Source organism: Leguminivora glycinivorella, chromosome 21, assembly GCF_023078275.1.
Source record: "Leguminivora glycinivorella isolate SPB_JAAS2020 chromosome 21, LegGlyc_1.1, whole genome shotgun sequence".
Taxonomy (NCBI): domain Eukaryota; kingdom Metazoa; phylum Arthropoda; class Insecta; order Lepidoptera; family Tortricidae; genus Leguminivora; species Leguminivora glycinivorella.
In genome coordinates, this window is record NC_062991.1 from 6,642,558 (window position 1) to 6,659,528 (window position 16,971).

At 37.2% G+C, this 16,971-nt stretch overlaps 1 protein-coding gene across 1 annotated transcript in view; it reads right to left on the reverse strand.

The window, feature by feature from the left end:
* Positions 1 to 11,110: 11,110 nt before the first annotated feature.
* Positions 11,111 to 16,971, reverse strand: part of LOC125237320 (twitchin) — a 183,753-nt gene continuing 177,892 nt past the window's right edge. Inside the window, 1 exon segment of the mRNA XM_048144310.1 lies at positions 11,111 to 12,000. Coding sequence (XP_048000267.1) covers positions 11,794 to 12,000 — 207 coding nt within the window. The 3' untranslated portion in view covers positions 11,111 to 11,793.

The window sequence follows — 16,971 nt, forward strand, 5'->3', positions numbered from 1 at the left end:
TTTATTTTACATGAACATATTTACATAATTATATAAGAAACAAAGACTAAACTTAAAAGCTAGCCACATTGTGCCAAGGATACTGGCGACATTTCCTCGCTGTATCGCAATGCAACAACGCAACGTTGTGCGAGGAAGTAGCCATTCAAAATTAATTGAAAAAATACAGTTTTTCTTCTGAAAGTGCTTTTGATTTATCTACAAAGAGCTACTTCTGCTAATTATGGTAAGAAATAGGTATGGATTTTATTTTAGACGCATTATTTACTGCCAGACAACAAAAAAAAAACAAAATCAGCCTTCGATTATTTACTTTAATAAATTTACTTCTCTCACCCTCAGATAACAAATCTATAAGTTTAAAATTAAAATCGAGGCCTTTTGACGAGCATAAATAACCTTTTTCGGGAAGCCGCCGTCTGGGTTACATTGCAGATTTGAATGTGACCTGTTATCTACGTCATAAATAACTTAAATCAATACTAACAGCTCTATTGTCTATGCTAGCACTCTTATATTAAAGGGGCTCAGAGCGAACCTATTATATAGCTAAAATTAGCTGATAATAAAAAAAATACTAGCGAATCGTCTGTGAATGATGTTTTTATGCTCACAATGCTCACAGTGTTACAGTTAAAAGTGGAAAAATACTTAAGACTTAAACTTATCATATATGCCGTGCCGTGAGTTCGTCTCACTACAGACAGTACTTTTACCACTGCTAAATTTATTCTAAGTTTACACATTGTGAAGATTTTATTTAGAACTTTATTGTTTGATATAGTGGGCACAGTATTATAAAGAGTACTATCGTACAGTAAGGCCACTCCCTGCTTCCCGCTGAAAGTGCCATCCACCCGCTCTCGGTTACCTCACAGTTACCGCATGTCAAGAACGCGACCAGTCCATCTGTCTTATCTCACTCACACAAGCATGGTACGCGTTCACCTACACGAGCTTAGACAGTGTGCGTAGGAACGCGCCTCTTTCATATATTTGATCGCCAGTGTCCGAGGTGTGAGTGGGTGTGTTAGCTGCACCCTATAATAAGATGACGTATCGTCTGTTTCGTTAAAACACTTCAGGCCCGATTTTAGGAAAAGTTGCTTCTTTTGATTTTTTTTTTTAGTTATAATTAAATAATTTATTCAGAGACCATATTCTCAAATCCGCAACGCAGGCTTCGTCAACTGAATACAAAATCCGTTATTAGCTTCTTTTGAATTAAACATTGAAAGTTATTTTAATTTTAGTCTCAAATATCTACTAGTTTACCTATTAAATGTATCTCGTTTGTAAGAGTGCAACGTAAAAAAATCTGCAATTTGTCTACAAAATATAACTTCTCGTGCAATTTTATTACATGGTAAGTATATCCGTACTAATATTATAAATGGGAAAGTGTGTGTGTCTGTTTGTTTGTCCGTCTTTCACGGCAAAACGGAGCGACAAATTGATGTGATTTTTTAAGTAGAGATAGTTGAAGGGATGGAGGCTACTTTTTGTCTCTTTCTGGCGCGAGCGAAGCCGTTGGCAAGAGCTAGTGTTTATTAAATTTACTTACTCTTACTCGTATGTATGTATACTATGTATGTATGTAGCCAGAAATCGAACCGAAGACAAATGTGTTGTTAACCGCCATGCCTATAAGGATGTAGGAACCTATGATGTATAACTAACTAGGTACTTTCTGAGCGAATTATATGATATTTAAAGTTTATTAATTTATTCGTATGTATGTACTAGCTGTTCACAGGCCGGGAATCGAACCGAAGACACATGCGTTTTAAATCAGTGCGTCGCAAATAAACGCCGCGGGACGACGTTATAAACCATTGTAAATGCAGGACTAGGACGGGAGTGGAGTCGATATATTTTATAAATTTTCAAAATACGCCATTTACAGAAATGCCTACTAAAAATACAGATGTATATGATGTTTTGTGATTAAAGAGTTAAATTAAAAAATCTACGAGTAGGTGCAGGTCGCGGGAGCCCAGAAGCCAGAAAACAAGTATTTTGACTTTAATTGTGTAAGACGCCGGTTCGAATCCGGCCTTCACCACTGTTGATGCTCGTCATTTTTTCTTTAATGTATGACATCTTATTTCGATTTTTAATTTATATATAGTAGTGTGACTACATAAAAAAACACAAATCAAAATATTTGTTAAAATAATTTGATTTGTTCCCATAGTTACGTATAGATGGCAGCACCAGTCTCTCTAGCTATATCGTAAACCTGTAAAGGTTTCGTATAGGAGGTGCAAGCACCTACTGCTTGCCCTTAGAGTTGGTCAAAGACGCCTAGTCTTACAAAGATGACATATAGAAGAGAAATTTCGACGGCTTCCGCTGTGGCGAGGTGGCCTAGGGGTTCATGGCGTTTGGCCCGGATTGCTAAAAGACGCCGGTTCGAATCCGGTTCACCACTGGTGGTGCTCGTTATTTTTTCTTTAATGTATGACATCTTATTTCGATTTTTAATTTAATTGTGTAAGTTATTTGTACCATAAATTGTACATACCTATAACAAATACAAAATAAGAAGACTAAAATACAAACCGTTTTTATTAATTTCCGTTAACAATAAAAAATACGTGTGGTGACGGGTTAAGATTTTAAGAATTTCACCACCCCCTTTCTTCCCGTGGGTGCCGCAGAAGTCGACCGTAGGATATGGGTTAAATTGTGGCGTAGGCGAGAGGCTGGCAACCTGTCACTGCGATGTCACAATTTCGATATCTTTCAACCCCTTTTTGCCAAGTGTGGCAGATATGGGATACGGGCGTGATTATAATATGTATGTATGTAATAAAACAATTAATACAAAATAAAAAATTAAATTATTTTAATTAAACTATTTTAATTAAACTATTTTAATTAAATTATATTTTTTAATTATTTTATTAAATTATTTTAATTGTGTTCAACAGATTAGCTTATACATGTGTCCCGTCAACTTTCGATTTTACGTGATTGCTTTTTTTCTCCAGTCCTAAAACTAAGCTAACTTCAACAAAAAAAAAATGCCGTCGAACTTCATTATTATACAACATTTACCCTGACGTTGTTTTTGTTATTAAGCATTGACATCAACTCCATAAGACTTTTGTCCGAGGTCCGACAATCAAATAAGATACGGGGAAATTAAGTGAAGCGCGTACCGCGACGAGTCAAACGGGTTCCGTCGACTGGCAGGACGAAAGCTTCCAGTTCAGTCCATCCCAATACTCTACTCATATGTGGGCATTTTCACAATTTGGGACCCCCCAATTAGCGTAAGTTGTTAACAAAAATTAACTAGTTAACAATTAATTATAGCTATCAATTAAGCATAAAATCTGTCTTAAAATTTACTTTTTTCACATTTTGAATGTAGATAATCGCTTAATGTTCATGTAATTAACACAAAAACAATATTTTTATAGAAATTTCATGCTTAATTATCATCACAAAACGGACAGTGAGTAAATTTTTGTTAATAACTTACTCTAATTGGGAGTCCCGAATTCTGAAAATGGCCATCTAGCCATCCTGCCATACCTAAAGAGAAACCTAGCGGCACTATAAAGGGCACACTCCCGCGGACCCCTAAACACGGAGAAATGATTTGATGTTACAAAAGTGAGTTAATACGTGCGCGGACGAGCCGGTAATTAATTACACTGCGCGAGCGCATACGGCGTATTCGACCCTAAAAAATATTAACCTGATCTGACACTGAATGTACTATCAGCTGCAAAAGTGGATGGCGAATTTATCAATGAATTCATTCATAATTTCTCCATGCACTTTTGCAGCTGATAGTACGTTACATGTCATGGATCTACTCGTACATATAGCATGTGCATGAGATGTATAACGAATTTTAAATCAATATCAAGTGTCAATATAAGATTTTTTAAGTTTGAATAAGCTCTAGTTGACTGGAGACCACTGGAGACAGAGTCCAATTCTTGAGCAACCAATGGAACTTGTCTTTAATATAAACGACTCCAAACCACGTGTTTTAGAGCATTTTCAGAATTTGGGACCCTCCAATTAGCGTAAGTTGTTAACAAAAATTAACTCACTGTCAGTTTGGTGACGATAATTATGCATGAAATTTCTATCAAAATATGGTTTTTGTGTTAATTACATAAACTTTAAGCAATAATCTACATTCAGAATGTGAAAAAAGTAAATTTTTAGACGGGTTTTATGCTTCATTGTCGTCACAAAACTGACAGCGAGTTAATCTTTGTTAACAACTTACGCTAATTGGGGGGTCCCAAATTCTGAAAATGCCCTTTAACAAAATCAAAATCGCTAGATTGCAGATTTAGGTTGACCACATGAGGACAGACGCGGGAAGCTTGCAGAGAGTTCTTCAGATTAGATATGAGTGACACGACCTAAGTAATGAATTACTAGGCGTCTCGCGAGCGTCGGAGTCGGGCCAACTGTACGGAAAAAGACGCCGCGACGACGTCGCGCCGACGCGGCGTCAGTTTGCCATAAAGTTGGCCCGACGCAGACGCTCGCGAGACGCCTAGTGATGGGGGCCGTAACTAAAAGGAAGAGGTTGGCTGAGAGCAGTGCACGATCAGTCGATCTTTAGGCGTCATAACTTTTTTCTTTTGACGGATGTAATGATAATTAATTGAACAGCACATTTTAGAACCCTACACTAACATATCCAAAGCGTCGGCATCTAATCAACTCTACTCACGTTGCATCACCCAACATTGGCGCAACTGCGCAACGACACCATTTTGCAAACCTCACCGACACTCAAAAGACGCTGATGGTCTCTTGTACTGGTTCCATTTTCAAAATCGTTGACTGAATTCCGACGCTTAAGTTAGACGGTACGAGAACTCGCATACGAGTTTTATTACATTGCGGTATTTGATGACTGTGCTGTGCAAATTTGTTTGTAAACTCAACAGCCCGCAATGTAACTAAAATCGCATGCGAGTTCGCACGCCGTCTAAATCAGGTCTAAAAGACTGGGTCTCTTATACTGGTTCATATATACTATAGACTCGCAAATACATTGAGAATGACATTCCAGATCGCAGAACAAACCGGTGCCTTAATTAATCGGAATATCATTATATCAGGGGAGGCCGAAAATATTTAAAAATACAAATTATTGTACAAGAGAAGAGTAAACTTAAAGTACAAGTATCAATTATTTACTCAGAAAAAATAATTTACTATGCTAAAACAATTTATTTCGCGAGTGCAGTTTTCGTTAAAGAGTATGAAGGATCTTCTGTTGCAGAGAGAGGAACTAGATGCAGATCTATGAAGTCTATAAAATGAAATCTATGAATCTATGAAAATCTATGGTTATTTAACTCTGTAGTTTTTCCTCGTATTCTTACATAAACGTACGAACGTGTCGTACCATTTCAGTCGTACTGTCTGAACTAGCATGACAAATACGAATGTTTCCGGAAAAATACGAAGGAAAACCTTTTCGAACTACATCTGTACGTCCATTATGAAGATCCCTATCTCTTCATTTTCAAATTATGCTTATTAAAATGATAGGTTATGAAATTTGTGTGTTATGTAGATATACAGTATGTATCAGAACAAAAAGCAAACACTTATAACCCGTTAACGTTTAGCTCACACTGAGAGCGACTAAAAAAATTCTCTGTTTGTTACATTTCCGACGTGTGAAGATGAATTTTTCTATGGGAGCATCGATTTCTTTTTTCGCGATTTCAGTGTTAGAGTGCGTTTTTACATTATCCGATCCGATATCCCATACATGCGCCATCCTGGATTCTTTCTATTGAAATCCTTCCGACATCCGATATCGGATCGGATAATGTGAAAACGGACAGTCCTGTATTTGGCAAAATTTACATACTCAGTGTGACTTAAACATAAACGGGTTTTGATGTTTGCTTGACTTGAATATTATAATATAAAAGATAGCTTTTTTTTAATACCACGTCGGTGGCAAAGAAGCATACGGTCAGCCTGATGGAAAGCGTCACCGAAACCTATGAACGCCTGCAACTCAAGGGGTGTGTTACATGCGCGTTGCCAACCCATTACAAACCTTGTACACTACTTACTGCTTATAAGTATTTTACCGTTTAGTAGTATGTTGAAAGTAAACAAATAATAAAGTGACATAAAATTGACAAGTAATTTTTACCATCATGAGTATTTTACTCAAACATTATAGGAATGTGAGTATTTGTGGGAGGTAGGCGTTATCCGCGCGATCTACGTTTGAGGCCATTTATCATTCAGAGGTCATCGGTTAAACGTTTCAATCTCGGCTCAGTTTCTAATATAATGTGACCAGTATATGATGTCCGTAGAAACTAAAAAAAAAGATCTGGGTAGCTTAGGCACTGGTCCCACCGCGAGCTAGTAAGCTATGACCTATCGGCTATAAAAACGAACAAAAGATAATCACTCCCGTGCAAATAAAAGAGACACGGCGATTTTGATAGCTCACCGCTGGGCGAGTAACTATAAACATCGCCGTGTCTCTTTTATTTAAACGGGAGTGATTATCTTTTGTTCGTTTTTATAGCCGGTAGCTCATAACTTACTATCTCGCGGTGGGACCAGTGCCTTAGGCACTGGAATCACCAAAAGCGAGCAAGCGATGAGCTATCGGCTATAAAAACGAACAAAAGATAGACGCTCCCGTGTAAATAAAAGAGACGCGATGATAACTCGAGCGAGGAATGAACTATATCGCTCTCCCTCTATTATATACACGAAAATTTTTTTAATACCACGGTATTTCCGGACCGATACGACCTTCAAATCTTCAAGAAAAGAGCGTACACCCATCTTAAAGGCCGGCAACGCACCTCCAACACCTCTGGTGTTTCGGGTGTCCATGGGCGGCGGTGATCGCTTACCATCAGGCGACCTGTCTGCTCGTTTGCCTCCTATCCCATAAAAAAAAATGAAATGAAATAAAATAAAATGCAATATTTATTTTTCAAGTAGACATATTACAATGCGCATATGAACGTCAAATAAAGCTACGCGGCTCTAACCCTACGCCTCAGCCTCGAGAAGATTTCAGTCCCCCCTCAGTTGGGAGGGGAGTATCCACTATGGGACCGGCAAGAAACTCGGCGGGCCACTTCTTTTCAAAACATTACATTTTATAATTAACATGCATTAAATATAATATTGTCTTCGGTTACCGCGATAGTTATTTTTAGTGGGGGGATGTATTTTAAATTCATTATACGCGATTTAATCCGTTTCCATAGTTTTATTTCATGCATTAAATAACAAGATAAAATTAAAAATGCAAAAGTATTCATCAAAAAATATTAACAGACTAGGTACTCGTAGGTACTCTACGGAAATTAATTTCAATAAATTATATTGTAGTTTAATAATACGTCGTTTTTCTTCAGAGAAAACATATCAAATTGTCACAGAAGAAAAAGGTAATATAAATCTCAATATTATTAATTCATTAAATATTTGATGTGCTTTCTTATCTGAACTGTGTTCTCTACGATACTCATATACTCTATTATATGTATACACGCCTTAGTCAAGATGCCTTACGTTTGCGTAGGAACAGTGATACGTTAATGTCTCTCTTTCGCACTAATAAGAGCAAGGTTAACAGTTTCGTGCGTTACAGCGCAAACGATAGCCTAAGTGCGTTTTCACATTTTCCGATCCGATATCGGATGTCGGAAGGATTACAAAGGGAAAAATCTATGATGGCGTCCTTAATGTATATACCGGATCTGATAACGTGAAAACGCACTAAGCCTTTGAATATGAAAACGATATGCCGTTATTGCTTGGTCACGCTCGTCTACCATATGTTTTATTCGTTTCTGGGCTTAGTCCGTTTTCACACTATCCGATCCGATATCGGATGTCGGAAGGATTTCAATGGAAAAAATCCAAGATGGCGCCTGTAATGTACCTATGGGATGTTGGTCCTACATCCGATATTGGATCGGATAATGTGAAAACGCACTTAGGCTTCCACTATGGATTGTTGAGTATGCAATTGAGTTTTTAAGACGTTATTTAAAACTCTTTTAGAATGTTCAAAATTAAGAACCTATGTTTTTTTTTCTGGTTTAACGCTTTTAAATACAGGACGGGAAAATCGGCTTGGAATCGCACGATTCGAAATTCTAATTTTTGGACTTCTCACCTTTTATTATCATGCTTGCTACTCTTACCGAAAAGCAGTCAGGTTAACGTAAGTTCAAACAAAATTTCGCCCTTTTTTGGCAACAAACAATATGAATCGTAAAAGAATACAGTTGGATTGTAAAGATTACAATGACGGAACATAACCTTATACTTTTCCGAGGAATAAGAAACAAGACAATAATTAACCGGCCGTCTCCATAAACCAGTCTTCGAATCACGTAAAAAATTCAAAAATGGAATGATTTTTAAAAAATGTATTCGACCCGCGCGCTCATTTATAATAAGAGAAAACGAAACAAAAAGAACGATTCGGATTTTGTTCGGAAACGAACCGATGCTGCGATAAATATTGAAATATGGAGGAGATATTATATGCTTTTTGGGGTTCCGTACTCGAAAGCACCAAACACTAGGTACTTGTACTATGTAGTTTCGTTTATTTTGTCTATTTTTCCGGCTTGAAGTAGGCCTAGTATTTGTACTTGTAAATATAAATAATTATTACCTATGGTTTGGAAAAAAAAATTACGACATCAAATTAGGGCTTAAAAACCATTATTTATTCTTGCGTTTATTTTGTGCAACAAATCGCAAACTATTATGCCTGTTATAACAACACTGCATGCGATTCGCATTGTTTGAGCCAAACAGCTCTAAGATACGCGTGTCAAAGCGATATCTACTTACGCTAGATAAGTATCTAGACTTGTCAATCGTTCATGTATCGTAATCGCCAGTCAAAAATATTATCAAAACAAACAAGTCATACTGAAACTTTGCACCAGCACGGTAACTCTGCGCCGCGACTCACGCTTGACCGTCTTTTTATTTTTTCTCCTAATGGACGAACGACTGCACTGGCTACGCTACTGTTTTACGACCTATTAAAACTATTAGGAACTGTGATACTGGCTTTAATAGGGCGTCGGTGGAACGAATTCAAAATTGGAACGTAGTTTGAAAATGGAACGTTTTATGAGTAAGTGAATGAAGTATTTTTATTGTCGTTGACAATGTTATTCTGTGCGTAGTTCGGAAGCGGTGGAGGCAGTTTTTGAAGATTCAATGAAGTTACTTTTATCTTTATGGGATGGGACAATAATCGTTAAATTAGTAAGGTTTGTTGTTTTATTATTAAAACGACCTGTTTAATATGAAGATAAAGGATTTAGACTTGATTTTTATGCGTCATTTTGATACATTTTGGTTAGAATCTGTGGGAGAAGAGAAGAGTCAACAGAATGGTGAAATGTATGGTCCTATACTTTTTCCGAACAGACTCCAGGGGCCTATTTCTCGAACGATATTAGACTAATATTATTAGTGTATTTTCATGGAAACCTATACGATTTGACAGTTCGTGGACTAATAATATTAGTCTAAATGTCGTTTGAGAAATGGGCCCCAGTACCTAACTTGTAATAGGTACATATAGGTATGTATGAGTATGCACTGATGAAATCTCTAGACAGCTCTTGGAGGACTTTAATTTAAGAATTCAAAACATGATTTAAATAAGTACGTGTTGAGTAATTTTTCTCGGAGCTATGATTCTGCAGTCTGCACGAAGAGCGGAAATTGGAAAGATTCTAATTGACACTGATAGAGTCGATTTTATTCATTTATATTATCTTAAAAAAACATGAGATTAGGTATGTAGTACTTAGTAGGTAGAGCCGTATAGTATAATTGATTTAAGTGCGTCGAAATAGCAATATATGCAATATGTATCTACGACTCTATTTGCGTAGCTTCGAAATGCCTAGTTCTAGTTAATTTATCGTTTTGGAATTTTCTGTTTTTATCCACCCTATCAAGTAATATAAGTTCTGGTTCTTATTTTTCTGAATCCTAATACAACTTTGATCGAAGATATCTGAAATATAACTAGAGAGTGTTAAGTTCCATCCAACACATACGATTTGATCAATACAAAATTCCTCACCCCAACCTCCGAACATTAGGCAACTACTAAATTATTCGAATATCCGGATGAGATTCATCAGAATTTCAACTAAACTTAAATCATAGACAAATCCCTGTACAGACAAAACAAAAAAAAACACACTTTACATAATAACGAACGCGTTCAAACCGCTCAGTCATTCACTCATCGCCCGATCCGAATTAAAAAGTAAAAAGTACATCGATACAAACTTAACTTCGCTGGTGGCCAAATAGAGAACTAAAATTTCTCCTTACAAAATTAGTTAGCGTCGTAGATGACAGCGACAGTTTTGATAGCAAAGATAAGTTGGTATTTGTACAAAAGGAACAAGTTCTGAGGATTTCATATTTTGAAATGAGAATTGGTTTTGAATAAGGAATCCGAGTTAGTGCTAAGTCACGTTCGGGACCAACAACCTTGGGGAGTAGTCCGTAGCGGCTTGCAAAAAGGAAAGACGAAGGGTCTATGAGAGCTGTGATAGTTCGTAACTCTTTCTTTTACGTTATAATATCAGGAAAAATTATTTGATAAATTTTGGCATCTGCGAGCTTTCAATTCTAGATATTATTTACTAGATATTATGAGTGTGTGATAAAATAAACTCTGTCAATCAAGTCTGTCAGTAAATAAGAACAAAGAAAACTATAGGTATCCTTTTCTCTAGCACCCTAAAGAAAAGGATGCATATAGTTTTCTTGGTTCCTATTTACTGACAGACTTGTTTGACAGAGTATAACTAATTATTAAAATTCTTCACTCGTTTCTACTATAATAGTTGTATCGACTTGTAATTTTGCACATTGCCTATTATGCGGAATTTCTAAAATTGAAAAGTCAAATAACACTGCCGATACTGAAAATCATGTGCTCCTCTTGGGTATATAACTTTATAGCGTCCAATAAAACGATTCCCCCCCATTATGATGTAACCATCGTTAATACTATTCTTATTATACTACTGGTTTGTAGGGTTCAAACAATAAAATACCATTTTTATTTTTAGGTATACATATTTATTTATAAATTACGCGGTCACATGATATAAATTAAATTATGTACAATTAAATAATACAGTTAAATTTATATAAAAATAATAATATTACATTGGTCGGTACGCGGCGACCGTTTCAAGGATACTTTTGGTGGCTTTGAAAATATCCCCAAAAGGGTCAACGCGGATTCGAACCTAGGACCACATAAAATTTCAAGCTTAAATTCGTTTAAGGAAGCTTCAACATCTGTTAGGTTAATAAATAAAGAAAAAAATCGGATAACGTCGACATAAAATAAAGTTAATAGTGACTAGAGAAATCTCGTAGGCATCGACAGGGTGTAACACTTAGCTTAAATAAATTAATAAACTTTTATATTTTTTTATAAAAAATCCTTTACACACTTAGACTCCGAATTGTATAAAAATCTCATCAATAAATAGGTTTCATGTCACAATATTTGAACGCCGCGCTTTTAAAAACATCGATTATATGTGTACAACGGCTTAACCATTCCGACGCCATGTCATCACTGACAAATTCTGTTGCTGTGATGGAAAAAGGTTAAAAACAAAGCCGCGTTCTTAAAAAAATCGTTCAAATGTGTGTCGCGCAGCGTCCGACTTAAAGACTAGTGATGTACCGTCGATTATACGTCGACGGCAGAAAGACTAGTGTTGTCTATGCCTCGACGACGTTCAGGTAGAAGGCAGCAAGCGCGTCGCCCTTGGAGCCGACGGCGCGGGCAGAGTACTGGCCGGCGTCGGCGGCGTCGGCGGAGGCGATCTCCAGCCGGTACCGCGCCGTGCCCTCCATCGTGAACCGGTAGCGGGGGGAGGTCTCGTCGATCGGTTTACCGTCCTTTAGCCATTGCAGCTGGAGCGGTGGCTGTGGGAGGAAAAAGGTCAGATTAGAAAAATAAATGCACTAAAAGAGATGGCTCATACAATACCAAATACTATGTAAACTCTATGAGTTAATACGTGCAGCTTGGGGCAAAAGCCGGCAACACGCGATACTAGCACCTCTAGCGGCATGAGTTGATCAAAATAGTTTAGTTCATACAGTTTAAAATTAAAAAGTGTCACACACTCTTATTTCTTTGTTTTATTCCGTCTAAAAATGTTAAAGTAGATCAAGTAATCGCATTTTGTGTTGTTTTACATACTGCGCCTATACTGACAAACTACTTTGAACAAGTCGACTTCGAATTAAAAAGTCCCAAGCTGTCGCTTAAGAGGCCTTACTCCTAAAGACGAGCGTTTTTTGCAAAATGGAACCTTTTTCATTCAAAATTATAAAGAAACTATAAATGATTATTAAAAAAATGATAATGTTCCTAAAAGTACATATCTTAAGCTAGAAAGTCAATTGGTACTACTTTAAAATATGTCTTTTTATACTTCCGAAAAATCAGTTTTTTCGGAAGACGTTTTCAAATTTCGTAGTGGGATAGCTCGTTTAGAATCGTGATTGTGCTGTTAAAAATGTTATTTTTGGTAATAAATGATCACAATCCTATTTGTTATATCCTGTACGAGTTAGCTAATACTTTGACATTTTAAGATTTACTTGAAATGGTGGATAAATAACCTTCCGTATCCTCCCCATTTTTTCGATAAAAAGAGGTTTACATTATGTATTTTTCCTGCGATTCCTGCATTTTTTGTAACTCTTAAATAATATTATCCTAAACTAGAACTTCTTATTGACCTATAAGAAAAAAATCATACATATAAGACATACCTTTCTGTCGATAGATATGTTTTTAAAACACCTAAAATTCGAATAAAAGACACTGTGCTAACGCGAGCCCGCTCAGTCTGCGCCGAGCGCTCGAAGACAACGGACCTGCGTTTGATCGTCCGGCGCACCTAGCTTTCGTAAGCAGCTCGATAGTTCCGAGAAGTGCCGTAAACTGCGACTAAACAAATCTTGATCCTTTTTACACCTTATGCAATTTTAGCATTCGAGATGCTTTTCATATGATTTTGGATTTTAAGTTATACGTGAAGTTTGTTGAGAGTTTGAATTATTATTATATTTTGGGACCAGGATGAGGTTCTGGTTCTCATGATGATGGAGTCAGGCAGGAGATGTTCAACAGAACTGCTATTCTACTTACCATAACTCCACCATGTTTGGGCTCATTAGATTTGGGCTGATGAGCACCATCGATCTAGATGAGGTCCAAGGTCTCATGATGGAGTCAGGAGGTGGTCAACAGAACTGCTATTATCCTCATCATAACCCCATCATGTTTGGGCTCATTAGATTTGGGCTGACGAGCACCATCGAACTAGATGAGGTCCAAGGTCTCATGATGGAGTCAGAGGTGGTCAACAGAACAGCTATTCTCCTCATCATAACCCCATCATGTTTGGACTCATTACATTTGGGCTGACGAGCACCATCGAACTAGATGAGGTCCAAGGTCTTATGATGGAGTCAGGAGGTGGTCAACAGAACTGCTATTCTCCCCATCATAACCCCATCATGTTTGGGCTCATTAGATTTGGGCTGACGAGCACCATCGAACTAGATGAGGTCCAGGGTCTCATGATGGAGTCAGGAGGTGGCCAACAGAAATGCTATTCTCCTCATCATAACCCCATCATGTTCGGGCTCATTAGATTTGGGCTGACGAGCACCATTGAACTAGATGAGGTCCAAGGTCTTATGATGGAGTCAGGAGGTGGTCAACAGAACTGCTATTCTCCTCATCATAACCCCATCATGTTTGGGCTCATTAGATTTGGGCTGACGAGCACCATCGAACTAGATGAGGTCCAGGGTCTCATGATGGAGTCAGGAGGTGGCCAACAGAACTGCTATTCTCCTCATCATAACCCCATCATATTTGGGCTCATTATAAATATGTGGAAGGTCGTTAATAATAATAATAAATGGAAAAAATGTTTTATTAGGGTACCCCTACATATAAAGAGGGGGCAGATATTTTTTTTCATTTCAACCCCAACGTGTGATATATTGTTAGATAGGTATTTAAAAATGAATTAGGTTTTACTAAGATCGATTTTTGATAATTTTCATATTTTCGGAAATAATCGCTCCTAAAGGAAAAAAGTGCGCCCCCCCCTATAACTTTTGAACCATATGTTTAAAAATATGAAGAAAATCACAAAAGTAGAACTTTACAAAGACTTTCTTTGAAAATTGTTTTGAACTTTATAGGTTAGTTTTTGAGAAAAATACGGAAAACTACGGAACCCTACACTGAGCGTGGCCCGACACGCTTTTGGCCGGTTTTTATGTTATTTTAATACTTTTCTGTGCTATTCATACATTGTCACCCTAGGGGATTCAGTATTGACAGCTTCTTTTTTTTCTTTCTGCATATATTTCTTTCCGCTTGTAAATTTATTGTAAATAAGACTGCTTGCACTTACATTGACATTATAATTACATAATGCTATTAAATTAAATCTAATGAAGCGTTGTTTTATTTCCTAAATCTCAAAACCCTCTAAATCGAATATGTATAGTAATGAGCAAAAATTTTACCGCAGGCTTTCCAAACTGACGATGTTTGATCAGCTACTTTTAGAACGAACATGTACATATTTTGATTTTCACCCTTTAAATTTTAAAAACATTTTAAAGTTTAAAATGTTTCTAAGACGCAATGTTTTGCAAATTTGGTCACGCCATGCACAGTTAAACTGTGGAATGAATTGTCGCCAGCGGTATTTCCGGACCAATGCGACCTTCAAACCTTCAAGAAAAGAGCGTACATCCATCTTAAAGGCCGGCAACGCACCTCCAACACTTCTGGTGCTTCTGGTGTCCATGGGCGGCAGTCATCGCTTACCATCAGGCAGCCTATCTGCTCGTTTGCCTCCTATCCCATAAAAAAACGTTTAATATTTTTTAAGAAAAAAAAAACCGCCGCCTTTCGGGTTCTGGTGAAAGCTACTTGCGAATGTTGGATTATGTAGAAATGTGTAGGTATTTTTTAAAACTGCTTTTAATGCTTTAATTATTTGATGGCAACACAAATCAATATACGTATAACGCTAAGGTTTGAGGAGTTTCTCAATTCCTCATGAATCCGATTATAATAAATCGAAGCTTGACAAACTTTGACTTGAAAACTCAATATGCTTAACAAACATAACTAAATAAATGTCACTGTTCTGAACTTAAATGCATGCTTTTCTTACAAAAATACCAAAGTCACTATGAGTGTGCCGTTCAGATTTGAGGAGTTCGGTTCTGACCATCATCAGCAGTTCCACTGCACCAAATGTCACTGTTCTGGACGTAAGTGCATGCTGTTCTTATAAAAATACCAAAGTCACTATAAGCGTGCCGTTCAGATTTGAGGAGTTTGGTTCTGAGTGTTCTGACCATCATCAGCAGTTCCACTGCACCAAATATCACTGTTCTGGACTGGACGTAAGTGCATGATGTTCTTATAAGAATACCAAAGTCACTATAAGTGTTCCGTTCAGATTTGAGAAGATCGGTTCTGACCATCATCAGCAGTTCCACTGCACCAAATGTCACTGTTCTGGACGAAAGTGCATGCTGTTCTTATAAAAATACCAAAGTCACTATAAGCGTGCCGTTCAGATTTGAGAAGTTCCGTTCTGGCCATCATCAGCAGTTCCACTGCACCAAATGTCACTGTTCCGTACCTAAATGCATGCTGTTCCTTTAAAAACACAAAAATCACCATACGTATGCCTTTCAGATTCGAGGAGTTCCCTCGATTACTCCAGGATCCCATCATCAGAACTGGGTTCTGAGAAAAATGGGACCAATCTGTATTCATATACATTCAATTTTTTTTTTTAATCGGTCCAGTAACAACGGAGATATCGAGGAACAAACATAAAAAAATGAAAAAAAAATAAACATACAGACGAATTGAGAACCTCGCCTCAAATCTCTCAGATTTGAGGCGACGGTTAAAAAGTGACACATCATGAGCAGTTCCAATGCACCAAATGTCACTGTTCTGGACGTAAGTGCATGCTGTTCTTATAAAAATATGAAAGTCACTATAACTGTGATAATTTCCGAAAATATTAATATTATCAAAAAAACCGGCCAAGAGCGTGTCGGGCCACGCTCAATGTAGGGTTCCGTAGTTTTCCCTATTTTTCTCAAAAACTACTGAACCTATCAAGTTCAAAACAATTTTCCTAGAAAGTCTTTATAAAGTTCTACTTTTGTGATTTTTTTCATATTTTTTAAACATATGGTTCAAAAGTTAGAGGGGGGGGGGGGACGCACTTTTTTTTCCTTTAGGAGCGATTATTTCCGAAAATATTAATATCATCAAAAAACGATCTTAGTAAACCCTTATTGATTTTTAAATACCTATCCAACAATATATCATACGTTGGGGTTGGAATGAAAAAAATTATCAGCCTCCACTTTACATGTAGGGGGGGTACCCTAATAAAACATTTTTTTGCATTTTTTATTTTTGCACTTTGTTGGCGTGATTGATATACATATTGGTACCAAATTTCAGCTTTCTAGTGCTTACGGTTACTGAGATTATCCGCGGACGGACGGACGGACAGACAGACATGGCGAAACTATAAGGGTTCCTAGTTGACTTCGGAACCCTAAAAACGATCTTAGTAAACCCTTATTCATTTTTAAATACCTATCCAACAATATATCACACGTTGGGGTTGGAATGAAAAAAAAATCAGCCCCCACTTTACATGTAGGGGGGGGTACCCTAATAAAACATTTTTTTCCATTTTTTATTTTTGCACTTTGTTGGCGTGATTGATATACATATTGTTACTAAATTTCAGCTTTCTAGTGCTTACGGTTACTGAGATTATCCGCGGACGGACGGACGGACGGACGGAC